The 16316-nt window shown below is 32.9% G+C and overlaps 2 protein-coding genes across 2 annotated transcripts in view; both read left to right on the forward strand.

The window, feature by feature from the left end:
• The window catches only part of S6KL (ribosomal protein S6 kinase like), a 118030-nt gene that overhangs the window by 5395 nt on the left and 96319 nt on the right, over positions 1 to 16316 (forward strand). The window contains exons 6-7 of the mRNA XM_088262879.1: positions 397 to 555; positions 8780 to 8868. Of these exons, the coding sequence (XP_088119005.1) occupies positions 397 to 555; positions 8780 to 8868 (248 nt within the window). The remainder of the gene's footprint in view (positions 1 to 396; positions 556 to 8779; positions 8869 to 16316) is intronic.
• Atg101 (autophagy-related protein 101) lies at positions 549 to 2010 on the forward strand. Its single transcript, XM_088262880.1, has one exon. It carries the CDS (start codon positions 791 to 793, stop codon positions 1448 to 1450), a length of 660 nt encoding a protein of 219 aa, XP_088119006.1. The 5' UTR covers positions 549 to 790; the 3' UTR covers positions 1451 to 2010.

The following is a 16316-nucleotide window of genomic DNA, read 5'->3' on the forward strand; positions in this document are numbered from 1 at the left end:
GCTAACCTTTCCCTGTGATTTCATTAATTGATTCGGCAGTCACTTAGTTGTAAAATCTGTCCATTTTTAATTAAGGTTTAACTTGGTAAATACCACTATTCCTTAAAATGTATTATGACACGCGTTTTGATGCATTCTGCATCATTTTCACTTTAAAATAGAATCAAATTTAGTGTTTTTGTTATATACAAAAATTATTTGACTTTTGTAGTATTCTATCTCGAGGACAACAGATGTGTTCGACCCTCAACACGTGTTTCGAAATGATATATTTTTGTATTTTTAAAATATTTGCTCACTGACTAAAGTGTGCCAGATAATCTAACCTGACCCTGACATATGGGATAATTTATTATTATAGCTGATGCCTAATTCGAAGTAACTCGGTACTTTCAGATTTCCTCCACAATGCCGGCATCGTTTACAGAGATCTGAAGCCGGAAAATCTCCTGCTCAATGAACTCGGTCACATCCAGCTGATCGACTTCGGTCTCTCTAAATGGTTAAAGTTCGGCTGCCGAACGACTACTCTCTGTGGAACTCTTCGCTACATGGGTACATTCTTCCGCTTCATTTTTTAAAAGTCTGAACCATGTTTTAGTGTCTTAACATTTTTTCTATAATCCAATCTGTTTTTACTTTTGCATTTTCATTTATAATATTTTTGATTGTGAATTGGGGCTCGCGATTGGCTCTCGATCTGATGATTGTAAGTATGAAATGGAATTGTTATCGGGGAGCGACAAATAGTAGCAGGTGATATTCGATTGTGTTTAAAATAATTGCGAAGATGAACGCCCGATCGCAAGTGTTCTCTCTGACGATGGAAGGAAGGCAAGTGGACGAAGCCGTTGCCAGCATATTCCATACGGTCTTATTCCATAGATCTTTCGGAAAATTCCTTTATACGCTGGAAGGTAATTACTCCATCGGAACCCTCGGGTATAAAGATGTAGACTGCGACTTTATCGACTTCACCTACGTCTGCTGCTCGTCTCCCGTGCTGGATCGGAACGTAAAGAAAGAGATCTCCGGATTCTCCGAGCTTCTGAGGAGCAACGACGGGGCGGCAACCGGCCAGATCAGCCTCGAGTTCTTCCAGAAGAAGAGGAGCCGCTGGCTGTTCAGCCAGCCCGAGTGCATCCCCTGGGAAGTGTGGACGGTGCGCCTCGAGCTGATTGAGCTCCACAGCGAGGACGAGCGCCAGGTCTGCAGGGAGAAGGTCGGCGAGATGCTGCAGGACAAGGTGTTCTACATCACGGAAGTGATGAACAAGCACGAATACGTACCCAAAGTGCCCATACAGTCCGATGTGGATCTCATATTCGACACTTCGTACGAAGATGTCCAACCGTACCTCTTCAAGATTAATTACAGTCTCGCCGGCCCCCCTGCTTCGTCGGTCGGAAACACGATGAAGAAATTAATTCGCGAAACTTTGGCATTGTGATAGGAATCGTTTACAATATTATATTCAATATTCTCTATTTGATTGCTCTCCGACACTGGATTTAACCCCTGAGGGTGATATTTCAGAGTACAGTGGAACCTCTCATAACGAGCATAATTCGTCCCGGAATCTTCCCAGTTAAGCGAAACACTCGTTATGCGTAACATTTTTTCTTTTGACTGGCGTGGAAGTCCCGGCTCACAAGTTAATATCGTGAAAAGGGGACTTGCCCTTCTCTGTAACTCGTTTAGCGAAATGTCGCTCATTAAGGGAGCAACCTTTTCACATATTTTTTTGCTTGTTATGCGAATTACTCGTTATGAGAGGTTCCACCGTATATCAGGTGTCTCAGCATAGATGAAGCATCCTTCTATACGAAGGGAATATGTATGTCTGGGTATTCACGGGGCTGGCAGAAGTGATCACTTTGTACATTGTGTAACATTTGCCATTCTGTCCATTGTTGAGAGACACATATTACGATATATCACCCTCAGGGATCAAATTCAGTGTTGGAGTACAGTAAATTAAAAAATATTGTTAATAATCAACTGGTCAAATAAGAAGGATAAAAATTGAAATAATACTTCGGACGTCTTCTAAATTGTTAAAAGAAATTCGAAAGAGGTCTTACCTGCGGCCAGAGCGGGAAAGCTGTTTACTTCGGAGAATTCTCAACAGATGGCAGTTCTATTTGTCAGCTGAGATTCTAATGTGATTGTTGCAATACTGCGTATATATAACTGTCGCAAATTAAAGCAATATGGATGCTCTATAATGGGCAGAATGGTAAATGTTACGTATACAAAGTGATCGCTTAAGTCAGAAAATGCCAGGTAGTAAGCTCTGAATACCCAGACTTCCATATTCCCTTTGTAAGGAAGAATGCTTCGGATGAGAGACCTGATATATATCTTAATATTACATTTTTATCTTGAGTTACACATTATTTTATACTTTTTAAATCGGAGTCATAATTCTGTGATAAAATAAACTTAAAGTGGACACGGTGATAGGTATTTTGTTAAAATGTTTATGATATGTAGGATTTTCAGTTTCAGCATTATTTAATATGATGTTTCCTTTGTCACTTTGATATTTATATTCATAATATTCCGCATCGTCAATAACTGCACTTATGTACAAAGAAATTATATAATGCATGCAATATTTATATGCCGTGTTAGTTCTCTTCCTCAGTTCTACTTATTTACTGATTACAATTTTTATACAACAAACGATCATCACTTTACGTATATACATTCGTATAAATCTGTATGTAAATATAAAATTTAAAAAAATATTTACATATTACACTGAATTTAGGATTCTTATTTTCTAATTCATGGCAGTATCAGTTGACTTGTATTGTGTATGTAGCACTTTTTCAAGTTTTTGTATATTCAAATGCTTATATGATAAACTTTAAAAAAAGATTTATAACATACATATATATATATACAATCACAGTTTTTTTTATTATTATTGGAAATATCTCAAAATATCAATGGTGAAATTATTATTTTTAACTAAGTATACAAGGTGTTTTTTAAGTGAGTCCTGTTTTGATAAAAAAAAGGCAATTTGGTAATAATTTAATTTTTCCGTGAAAGTGCATACTTTTATTTACTTCCACATATGTAATTAATTACCTCCATTATTAAAACCCTTTTCATATTCAACTACATACTTTTGTATTCCGTCGTGATAGAAGATTGCCGCCTTCAAGGTGCTGCCTAAACATTTGATTTTTCTCACCCATGGTAAGCAGTACTCAGTTTTCCATGTGGCTGGAAAATTTACTAGCCAAAGAGCCAAATATGTAATTATGTACCACAATCAAAAACTAAGTACGCCTTAATTATAATTTTACACTTTTATTAAATTATGGGTACCTTTGATAAAACTCGATATCACACGTATTGAGAATTTTATTAATTGATAAAAAAATATTTTGAAAGTAAAGTATCCATAAGAACACTACTTATTGCCAGTAATGTCCTCGCATCTCCTTTGAAACTTTGATTAAGTCAGGTTTGTATGTCGTAATTTTTAGCATGTTTCCAGGTTCTGTTCCAATAAGACGATTTCTCAGTCTGCTTTTATTAAGGTTCATGCTTCATAAATGTTGTTTGCATGAATAATAGGGTCGAAGAGCGTTATTTTAAAACGGTACTTACTTAAAAAACACGCCTTGTACATATATATATATTTTTTAAGATTCATGAATTTTTTCAAAGTGTGAACCAAATTTATATACACATAAATATATATTTAGTTACCTTTAAGGACGGAAAAAATGTATGTACCTTATTCTTAATTATCATTTTAATTTTTTCAACGAAATAAAAATTGTCATTTGTACATGTTGTGTTTAATTTAATTTAACTTAACTCTATGGTTTATGTAGGCATTTAAAAAAATATATAGGAATATACTTTATTGTTATATTGTAAGTAATTTAAAATCATTGAATTTGTCATTCAATCATTTGTGATGTAAAAAGTTCAAACTTTTTGTAAAATTATTTAAATACATAGTTTAAAGGTTTCACCTTGTGCAAATATTATTTTATTATCGATAGTTATACGTTATATTTAAAGATTAATAATAATTAGTTTAAAAACAGCATAGATTTTCTTGGATAATATTGACAATGCACATTTGAAAAATATATTTTAGAAGTGTTATCACTATCTGCATTATAATTATTGTGCATAATCTTGTGTATTTTGATGTGCGTATATTTTGAATTTCGTGTTTTGTATTTTTGTAACTTTGCATAGTTTAGATGTAAATATTGTATGATTTGTGTTTGTACATAAGAATAAAGTAATGTTTAATACATACTTAATAAATATTTAGAAATGTGTGGCCATCGCACGTTTCTTGCGTAATCTAGATGTCTGTAAAGTAGTTTGTAATTAAATGTTCTGCCTTATGACTTAATAATAAAGTCAGATTATATTTTATAATTAATTTAATGTAGTTATATATTTAATAATAAGACAAAGCTATGTTGAAATTATGCAAGTTCAGCACATGTCTTTACATCATGTATATGTTTTCTATGTTTCAAATTTCACATTTTCTGAATCGTTTTCTTTGTTTTCTTTTGTTTGGAAGATAGATAAATAAAGTGTGGGTATGATTAACTTTATTCTGGACTATAATTTGTAATAACTTAGCCACGTTATAACCAGAACCTATGCACATACTTATAATAACCCCTTTTGAGAATTATCAGATTGTGCGTTTGTTTGGCAATCTTTCAAGTGTTTAAATTATTGTAAAAAAATACAAAATTTAACATGTTGACCGCCATTGAATTTTTCACGATTCCTATCTGGGTATATATTTATTCCCAACATAAAGTTGTATTTTTACCGGCACTTTGCTTATCTTCTATTTTAATTTTTTTTAAAATTAAATCTTATATTCCAGCAAACCTACCACAACAATTTTTTTATATGTTTTGTTTCTTGATTACGTATATATTTACAACTTATTTTTTGTTTATTGTTTTTTCTTCTAAATTTGTCATTGAATATTTGATACCTTCTCTACATACTACAACTGCATAATCAATATTCCGATTGAGTTCTAGTATACAATATTTGTATGTTTGTTTTAAATTTTGGAAATATAATGATTAAGAAACCCATGCCTTGACTGCAAACTTCAATTTTATAAAGGTGGAGACTGACCAGAGCATTTCGTCGTAACAACGTCGTAACATCGCTCGCGGCGAGCATCACCAAGCATCCGAAACTATGGATGGAGCGCTCGGTAAAAATTCGGTGTACTTACTGCCTGAATGCTCGCATCGTAACTTGTTACGTTACGACGAAATGCTCCGGTCAGTCTCCACCTTAACAAGAACGTGTGAGAATCAGTTGGTTGTTTATAGGATTATTTAAAAGAAATAAAAAAATGCTATAAAAACATTGTGTTATTAAAAATATCTTTTATAGACCAAATGATGTTTTTCTTGCGTTATTTTATTTTTACTATTTTAACATTGGTACATTTACAATATTCCATTTACGACAACTTCCTTGCAAACCCCAAGATTGATTTGCATAAATCAGAATTTTTCATTGACTTTCAATTATTTAATAGGTGTTTTTAGTTCAAAGCTCTGCCAATTTCATTTCCAATTTATTCATAAGTTCTACTGAAATATCCCTTCAGCAAACTTTGTTGCCAATTTATAAACAAAAATTTCTGTTAGTTATGCTTCAACAATTTATTGTATAATTATTTTTTATATAATGCATATTTTTAATTTGAAAATGACAGAATACAGGCGGTGGCTGACTTTTGTATAGTTGGTTCCTGAAATGTGTACAAGAATGTCAGAATGTACGAAATCAAAGCAAACCCAAAAATTAATTTGAAGAAAAGTGTTTTTAAAATAATTGTTTTACTATATTAGCAATGTGTGAAAAATGTCTTTTTCACAATGTTTCCTTGATTAGTTTTCAAATAAATTTATGAATTTTATGTATATTTTTTATTTGTTTTTGATAAAAAGTTCTGTAACTCAGATGTTTTTTTACATGAGATATTAATTTCTTTACATAGGGATCACATTCTTTCATGATGGTTTAAAATTTACAAAGGTGAACGGAGGCCTTGTTTACATGCTTGATTGTCATAGTCTAACAGTAACACTTTGTTTTTTTAATTACCTAATGTTCAAGTGATTCTAAAATCTAGATATGGCTCAAGCAACACCACTTATCATGGCCCTACTTAGGCTTCAACTTTTAAAAATTTATAGCCTATATTTATTTGCGAGTGGATTTACTCTTTATGTTAAAGTTACTATAATTTCATGTAATTTACGAGTGAAAATTGTAGGCAAAAACACTCGCCTTTTGGGATGTACGGAAGTCGAATGTCCGAAAGTCCAGAACCGCCTGTGCCTACTTATGGTGATACAGGTTTTGCTATAAGTTTTATGTTGTGATTGTTATGTTAGTTGATTGTTTTTAATATTATTTGAACAATGGACAAAGGTATATTATGCGAGTAAACCAGACGCAGATGTAGAGCACTATACATAGTCTGTACTGTAAACGGATGGAAACTGCTATTAGGCTGTGATACTATGAGATATTCATAAGTTGCCTTCAGTTCTCTGCTCTTACTCTTCAGTAATATACTCGTCTATGACAAAATGTAATCAATTAAATGTATATAAAAGATTTATGCAATTAAATATGGTAAATATTTAATTTTGTTTTATTTATCTGTCTTTTTTTTTGTCTTAACACATTGTTTGTGGGAAACGCTTAAAAGCGTCTTTATCATACTGTTAGTAGAGAGCAGGAGACTCATATAAGTGTTCTATTTTCTTAGTTTTGGTACTGTGCGAGACGCCAAAAAACATTGCATAGATCGGAATTGGGTTTGTAGTTACATGTGATTAGTATACAACTCTAATTTTACACTAATTGATGAAAAAACTGCCCGCAAACAATGTGTCGATGTTCGTTAATTACCACATGTAGATACAAAATTTGCCATTGTTCATTGTGTAACTTCTTTAGTTTCTACAAAAAAATTATAGTACCTACCTATGATTTGAAGGAAGTTTTTTTGTTTGTTCTTTTTTTTTTATGAAAATTATTAGTATTGTGGCAATTTTGAAATCATACCTCAACAATATTTACTGACGGCACATAAGAACTATTTTCAGTAACTACCCAGCTGTTCTAATAAATGTAATATTTTCATTAACATTGGCTTATACCACCGAAGTGTTGTAAATAACTTGTGCGTTCTTTTTGTAATGCTGTCTGGTTGGTTTAAAATACATTTGATTATCGTTATGCTCATTTACAAAAACAACAACATAATACGAAATTTGAGACATTTGAAGTTATAATCTGTACTATAATATATCACATTATAATAACATATTGTCAAGTACCCTTGAGCTGTTTTATCATCAAAACAGGGCTTTAAAAATGGAAATATCGCTTTCCCGCAGAGAGATTTCATGAACAATATGTCGCTTTTGCAGTTGAAAATAGACTTCACACATTTCTTCATCTATATTGATATATCAAAATGTGAAAATAAACTTATCCGATAGTATACAGCCTGTGGATATGCTGATCCTGGTGGCTTTACCAAAAATTTTAAAGATCTTCAAAAAGTTATGTAATCCTTGTCTGTAATTCAATTCCAGCTGGTGAAGTCATTTTTCTCATTTTCATTCTCTTCCTGCACATATAATCCAAGGCTACTAAATTAGAGAAATCTCTTTTGGACAGCTTTACTCATTTGTAAATAATCACTTTTTCCATTATATGGACACCTCAGATGCTGTGTGTAATTATTCTGCAGAAATCACTAAAAAATGTCATTTTTCTATTATGACATTGTTGCGATAAATGGTAATTTGCAAGTGATATCCGACCAACAGCATTTTTAATAAAACGGCTCATTAAAAGCTTTCACTAAAAAAATATCTTTGACCCTAGATTACGGGACATTTGTAAAATTTATGATGGACATCCAATCTGTGGGGAGCACCGAGGTGCACATGTAAAAAATAAAGTGACAACTAGTATGTATCTAAGTTTATTACCGATATTTTATGTTGGTATTTTATATACAGTTCTCAAAAAACACTTTTTAAAAAAAAAACATTTTTGGTAAAATGAGTTTTTCTTATCATCGCACATTTTAGGATGTCTCGTATTAACACATTGTTTGCGGGAAACGCTTAAAAGTGTCATTTACATACTGTTAGTAGAGAGTGGGAGACGTTTATAAGTGTTCTGTTAACTTACTTTTAGTAGAGAGCGAGAGATACAGATTGGAATCGGGTTTACGGTTACTTATAATTAGTATACGACCCCATTAGCATTCTAATTAGTGTCGGGGTTGATGAAAAAACTGCCGACGACAACAATGTGGCAAGGTACATTGACACAAGTCCGGTGATCTAGGGTTATATGCTGAGTGCTTAAGAATGACATATGTTTATAATCGTTTAATAACAACGCCGTGTGTTTTACAACATCAAGATTTCCACCAATTTGAAGAAACGTAATTATGAAACATTTCATTATTAGTATTATATAATTAAATCATTTAGATTTATCGCTTTGGATGAATGGTTAGGAATGAATGATGCTTGTAATTCGCACATTTGAACTCAAATATTTAAAAAAGCAATCAAGAATAATATAAACTGATTTCATGATTTCATTTTATTTTGTTTGTGAATGATTTTCAAGTTTAATTTTTATAATTTTAATATGTTTAGAGAGTATCTTTTGATCTATAAATGTTTTATATTGTTTTTAGCACCGGAAGTGCTCGGTAGAGAGCCGTACGGACATGCGGTGGATTGGTGGTCGTTGGGAATAGTGGCATACAGAATGCTTACAAATCGGGTAAGTACCTATATTTATTTTGTTATAATTAATTTCTTTTGCGTGCAACACCAATCGAAATAAAAATGGTAGATATATTTGACACGGAAAAATTAGGAATAATTACGCTTTATTTGGCAACACTGAGTATATGGCCAAGGGAACAAATCTGACGAGATTTATATTGACTATTCCAAGACCTTCGATCGTATCAATCACTCGATCCTTGTAAATAAATAAATTTGCGTCAATTGTAATTCATAGTGATCTTCTTGAGTGATAAAAGATGTCAAGCAGTTGTTGTCGGCATACCGTCTTCTCCGTCTTATTCCTCATTACTGAGGGTTGTGACCCTTGTAGAAGCAATGACTCTTCTCCGGTTATCCCTTGACTGCGCTGATGTAGCGCTCCAACTACCAAGGTGCCCACTGCTGCCTTAACTTGATTGGGGATCGTGTAGGGGATCTTCCTCTCCCTCTCTTCCCCTCCAGGCCTATCCTCATTGCCATACGCAACTTGTCCAAAGAACTCGGGAAGAATTCGGATATCCCTCAAGGCAGTCACCTAGGGCCCCTTTTATTCAATATCTACATTTGACATTGGGAAATGCTTTCTTAACCCTTTGAAGACAGAATAACAAATATTTTACTTAACACATTTTTATTTCTAGAAATTATTTACAAATAAGTGTAAGTGTAAACAAAATTTTACTGAAAATTGTGCACACAGATTGATACAACATTTATCCCTCAACAAAATTAAAAATACGCATTGTGTGCCTGATGGTTAGCAACAAAGACCATGTTTTATAAAGTATAAATAAAAGCATTTATTCTTGAAAATATGAGGTAATATATGACACTACTCATTTTTAGTATTATTATGACTATAATTCATCTGTCATGTTGTTTATTTCGTTCAATAACCTCACAAAATGGATAAACTAAAATACAGATAACGTATAAATATCTCGACATTGCACATCGCCACAATAAATAGTCTAAATAGATCAACATGAAATCTATACTACTAAGCACTATTTCTGTTACATAGGCAACACATACTGCACTATGGTTTTAACTAGAAACCTGTAGGCACTTAGACCATTTATTTTAAAATTGTGGTTAGCAGCAGCAACCAGTTGTCCTGAAAAGGTTAACAATAAATATATCATGTATGCTGATGATATGAAGGTGTATTCGAATATTGACTATCCTTACGATTGTCAAAAAATGAAAGTAGACCTCTCGAGACTGTCTGTACTGTAAAATTAATATGTTATCTCTGTACTCTGATAAATGCCTAAAAATAACATTTACACACACATACCCTCACGCACACTCACACACACCCACCCTCTCTTCTCTTTCTCTCTCAATATACAACAAAGTATTTTTTTTCTTCAAATTTATTCATTGGAAAACCAACAGAATATTTAACAAAAATAAGATAATATAATAAAATTTAAAAAAATAACATTCCAATTTGAGGTTTTCACTTAAGTAATCTAAAAATAAAAATAAACTATCATGTACATAAAATAATAACTTACATATACTTATAATAAACTTACATTATATGTTTTTATCAAATAATATACATTTTCTTTATCAACTAGTCAAATAGACATCAATATTTATTTAATATTACCCCGGACTGGTACCTTAAGCGCCTTATAGTATAGAGTACCTACTATAATGTATTTTATGTATTTTTTGACATCTCAACATAGATGAAGAAGAATATGGAAGTCTGGGCATTTACAGGGATCACTTAACCAAGTCTATGATGGTCGTAAGCCCTGTAAATGCCCAGACTTCCATATTCTTCTTCATCTATGTTGAGATGTCAAAAAAATGTAAAAAAATAACTCGTAATTGGCGATAATTCAGTTTTGTGAACAAGTATTTGGACACATCCAAAATGTTGTAAATGTATTTTTTGTTAAGTGATCATCATTTAACCAAGCCTATGATGGTCGTCAGCCATGTAAATGCCAAGACTTCCATATTCTTCTCCGTCTATGTTGAGATATCAACAAAAAAAGTAAAAAATAACTCCTAATTAGAGATAATCCAGATTTGTGAACAAGTATTTGCCCACACTCAAAATGTTGTAAATGTGTTTTTTTGCGCTAAGCGATTCCGCACACGTCCGTTTTGCCCATCGCTATGCAGATGTAGGCTTCTGAATGTATTCTGTCGTCGTGCTCCTAGATGCGTTCCGGGAATAGGAACGCTATTGGACATTGCGAATGTGCGCCGAGGCGGAAGTCGCGCACGAGTTTACTTAGAACACCGGCCATCGCAACGTCTGAATCCTCAAATGTGACGAGCGTCCACGCAGGCAAGGCAGAGAGGATAGAACGCCTCCTCGGCACTCTGTATTTGCAAACATTATAGAATAAAATAACAACCATGTATTTTTTTCCACATGAATTTTATTTGACCAGCAACCGGGTTTCGTCGTAACCGACATAGTCAGACTGGTTTGCTAACATTCTTCGCCTCTTCCACATTTATGCGTATCCTCGTATGTACTAGCCGATTACCTCGACTCCTGACCTGTTCACTTTTAAGCATTTTAAAGTACTTGATCTTATCAAGTTTTCCTCAGTCTGTCTATGCTGTTATTTCGTACACATTCTCATTTATTCGTTCCACATGTCCAAACCATCTGAACACACCTTTCTAAATTTCATCGATGAAGATTATTTAAGCCTTGTTTTCTTTCCCTATTTTACATTTCGAACGCCTATCTCTTCCGCATATTCGTCTGAGTGATCGCATTTCGACTGTATTCATTTTGCTTTTTTCTTGCTTTATTCCATACATTATGACTGGTATCTGTGCTTCATTGTGCACTGCTAGTTTTATTTCTTTTACGCATATAATTAACAATCAACCTTACACTGCATCAATTTGATGCAATGCCCTATGCACCATTGGGTGAGGATGAATAATTCAATATTTAAACCTTTCAGTTATTTCATGCAATTATCCACGTACATATTAAACGGCCACGGCGACATTACACATCCCTGTTTTACACCGATATTTAGCACGCACCATTATCCCTCGGTCACCAACATCTACAGGTTTTAAAAAATATATATTATCGGCAAGAAACACTGACTCCTACTACTTGACACCCGAGATTGACGACGTTTATCTATCATTATTATCTTCATATCATTATCCAAGTCTTTATAAGCGCCCTTTAGGTAGTATTTTACGAAAATGGCGCTGTAACACATTACTACGAGTCACAAATGTGATCAGTTCCAAATGTGGATACATCGTAGAATGCTATGCATTCCATGGACCGATGTGGTCAGCAGCGCAAATGCGCTCCAATGAGCAAGAGCAGGGAGGAAGCTGCTGACTGGTATCAAGGTCCGGAAGGTGTCTTATCTGGAGCATGTACAAAGAAGAGATGTGCTGACATGACACATGAAGAAGAAGAAGACAGTCAGACCGTTCATTCCAGCTCTAATATTTAAACCTTTCTGTTATTTCACGCAATTACATATTAAACAGCCACGGCGACATTGCACATCCCTGTTTTACACTGATATTTGACACTGTTTATAGTCTATAATAAAGGTTAACGAAAAAGAGGCAGCGATCATAAAATAAATGGGAATGAGCCAATACAAAAGGTCGCACCGGCCATAAAAACCAATTAAACGAAAATATTTTATTTACGCTTGAATTCTTTAAATTTAAATATCATTTTAGCATACTCGTATGTAATAACATAAATATGTTTATTTTTAGAAAATATTTTCTTGTTAAATATCGAAAACATGATATTTCTGAGGTTAAAGCAGGTTCTAAACCTTTTTGAAGTCAATGAACACTTTTGATAATAAGGAAAATTCGCGGTACACCAAAACTAAAGTTTTGGCGTTCAAAAAACATAAAAAGATAACTTTTATTCAAAATTAAACTATTACAGACAATGATTAAAGAAAACACTTCGTTTTTTACCACTTGAGTTTTATTATAGACTACATGTTTCAGAAGTTAAACTTCCATCATTCAGGTCTGTATAATAACTAAAATATAAAATTGTTCTATAAATAAGGAGAGGGGAAAGTAAGGGGAAGGGGTTAGTCAAGGAACGGAGTTTGAAAACAAAGGAAAAATGGAAAGCAATGGCGAAGAATTTTGAAACAATATATTATTTAATAAATTATTATTAGAATTCAGGTTTTTTTGGATCTCTAAATTTTCAATATAATTCATAATTTGGCCTTTATATGGAACAAGGTGTAACAATTTTAATTTATGAGAGTGAAATGAGTGATTAGTATCTATTATATGATTTGCAAATTCCGAAAAATAATTACTAACAAGACCGCTGATGTTCTTTAATTCAATAAATAAAATTACATACAAGTTAAAAATTATAATAATAAAAAAAAAAAACATAAAAAAATACTCCTATGAATCTTACTGCGCCGAAAATTATTTAATGTGACAACTGAGCTTGTCGGCTTTTACAAATTTCAGTGATATTAGGTCTAATATTTGATATAGCTTCTCATTTCATCATCCTAATTGCTAAGCCAAGGTTCACTAATCCTTTCAATGAACCTACCGTTGATGGAGCACCGTCTGTACAAATTGCCACACATATATTTTGTTCCCATGATATTTTGTTATATCCCATGATATTTTGTTCTAAGAATGTTTTTTTTTAATTACCCAACGTCCAAGTGACTCTGAAATCTAGCTACGGCTTATGCAACACCGTTTATCATGTCCCTACTCAGGCTTCAACTTTATAAGTTTCATAGCCTATGCCTACTCGTGAGTGGATTTACTCTTTATGTTTAAAGTTACTATAATTTCATGTAATTCATGAGTGAAAATTCTAGGCAAAAACGCTAGCTATCTCGCTAGAGGCATGAGTTTATACATTTCAATGATTCTAAGTTAGCAGTGAAGTTACTTAGGTGTATGATTTTAATTCTTGATTTTACTCAGGTAGTCAATTTACTTATAATAAATAATAAAACCCTTATCCGCACCCCAATGGTGCATAGGGCACTGCTTCATATAAACGCAGTGTTATCTTGATCGTTGACACATGAAGGAAAGGTGATCAGCCCTCCGCTTCAGGTACCAGTCCATGGTAATATTGAATAAATATTACAGTGAAAAAATCACTTATATTTATTTTACCCCCCATGGGAATCGAACCCGGGACCTCCAGAACGGTAGCCAAGCGTGCTGACCATTACACTACGGAGGCAGACACATCTTACTTATAAGTACTTATATCTATATTTCTAAGAATGATGATATAGAATCAAATATATCCATTATATAAACCATTATATTTGCAGCTCAAATCGCGTAGTAAATGAGCCAACATTAAATTTTGGTTTTCATAATTTCGCGGAACACTTACAACAAGCTCGCAGAGCACCGGTTAAGAACCACTGAGAAGCAACATATGCCTGGTTTAATTTTGCTGATGTTAATGGAGATATTAAAATATCACTTTACTCGGACCCTTCTTCGTTATTTGATACGGCAAGTCATCTAAAGTGCCATCATCTTAGTTAATGTACGCAATTTAAGGTTGAATTAAACAAATGAAATATTCAACAAAATACAACTCTTGACAGTCAAACAGCTATACGCTAAAACAATCCTTACATATCGCTTACTCCTTTCAACAACGTCATATATAAAAAATCGTAAATTTTCAGTTGTGCATGTTTTCGGAATGCCCAGAAAATGTACAATATCCCAGCAAAAGCGGCATATTTTTAACTTAATATTTACCCGCTAAATGGCAGAAAGTGTTGTTTTGCATTTTGAAGAAAAGGTATTGTTTGATTATTTTTTTAAATAAACTAAATATTTTTTAAATGAAGAAAAAACCTTCAGGTTTTACCTAAAAAGATCTGTTGCACAGTCAAAAGTTTAATAAGTGGCTTGATATATATTTTTAATAAATTGTATTATATTTTTAACTTTAAAAACGTTCTACTGAAAAATCAAGTTTTTTGATTTATGACGTTCTTGAAAGGAGTGAGCGATTTAAGTCACATAAGCTGGAATATACCACATTTTTATATATCGTGTTCTACACATTTGTTTTAAACATCTTCATTGCTTTTCTAGTTTTTTGTTTTTAAGTTTGTGTAGATTATTGGGTATTTCATTATTATTTTTCGTTATTTATTCATTTGAACCCAATGGCAGACTGCTTAAAATGCAGTTTATCGGTACTTTTAATCTAATTCGATTCCCAAGGGGGGTAAAATAAATATAAGTGATTTTTTCACTGTCATATTTATTCAATATTACCCTGGACTGGTACCTGAAGCGGAGGGCTGATCACCTTTCCTTCATGTGTAAACGATCAAGATAACACTGCGTTTATATGAAGCAGTGCCCTATGCACCATTGGGGTGCGGATAAGGGTTTTATTATTATTATTATTATTTAATTTAATGACTAATGTAATTTTGTTTATTATTTGTCGGGTCCCGTGGTTAGTGTCGCAGACTCGAGTCAGTTTATGGGTTCGACCCCACTCTAACACAACATGATTTCTATTCTTTTAATAACGGGTCGCCCAGGCATATTAATTTTTCAAATTTAAATAACACTTGTGAATACCACTATTTCTTAAAATCTATTTTGATGCTTTCCGTGTTTTGATGCATACCACTCATTATCAAACAATGATGAATGCATCGAAACACGTGTCATATACCACGGGGGCTATTTTTTCATCAGATATATGCGGTATGCTTTGAATACAAATAGATTTTTAATTTCAATCTTACTTTGTGAATACCAGTGTTTCTTAAAAATGTATATTGACATGTCGCTCACTCCTTTCAAGAACGTCATAAATAAAAAATCGTGAATTTTGAGTTGTGCATGTTTTCGGAATTCCCAGAAAATGAACTATATACCAGCGAAAGCGGCATATTTTTAACTTAATATTTACCCGCTACAGGGCAGAAAATGTTGTTTTTGCATTTTGATGAAAAGGTATTGTTTTATTATTTTTTTAAATATACTAAATATTTTTCAAATGGAGAAAAAACCTTCAGGCTTTACCTAAAAAGATCGGTTGCACAGTAAAAAGTTCAATAAGTAGCTTGATGTTTATTTTTAATACATTGTGATTTCTTTTTAAACATTAAAAACGTTCTCCTGATTTATGACGTTCTTGAAAGGAGTGAGCGATGTGTTTCGATGCATTTAGCATCATTATCAAACACCATATGTAAAGCTTAGTCTAAATTGAATTATGCTTTAATAGCAGTAACCACGTATCACACTGGATTTTTAAAAAGTTGTGGTATTACCAAGTGATTTGAAATGAAAAAGGGAAATATTTTACCACATAGTGACTGCTGAATCAATTAATCAAACTATTAATTATTAAGTATTTCTCTCATAAGATTTAAGTTTTGTACTGACATTTCTTGG

Source organism: Brachycentrus maculatus, unplaced genomic scaffold (genome assembly GCF_059751285.1).
Source record: "Brachycentrus maculatus isolate JH-2025_06_01 unplaced genomic scaffold, ASM5975128v1 h1tg000190l, whole genome shotgun sequence".
NCBI lineage: Eukaryota > Metazoa > Arthropoda > Insecta > Trichoptera > Brachycentridae > Brachycentrus > Brachycentrus maculatus.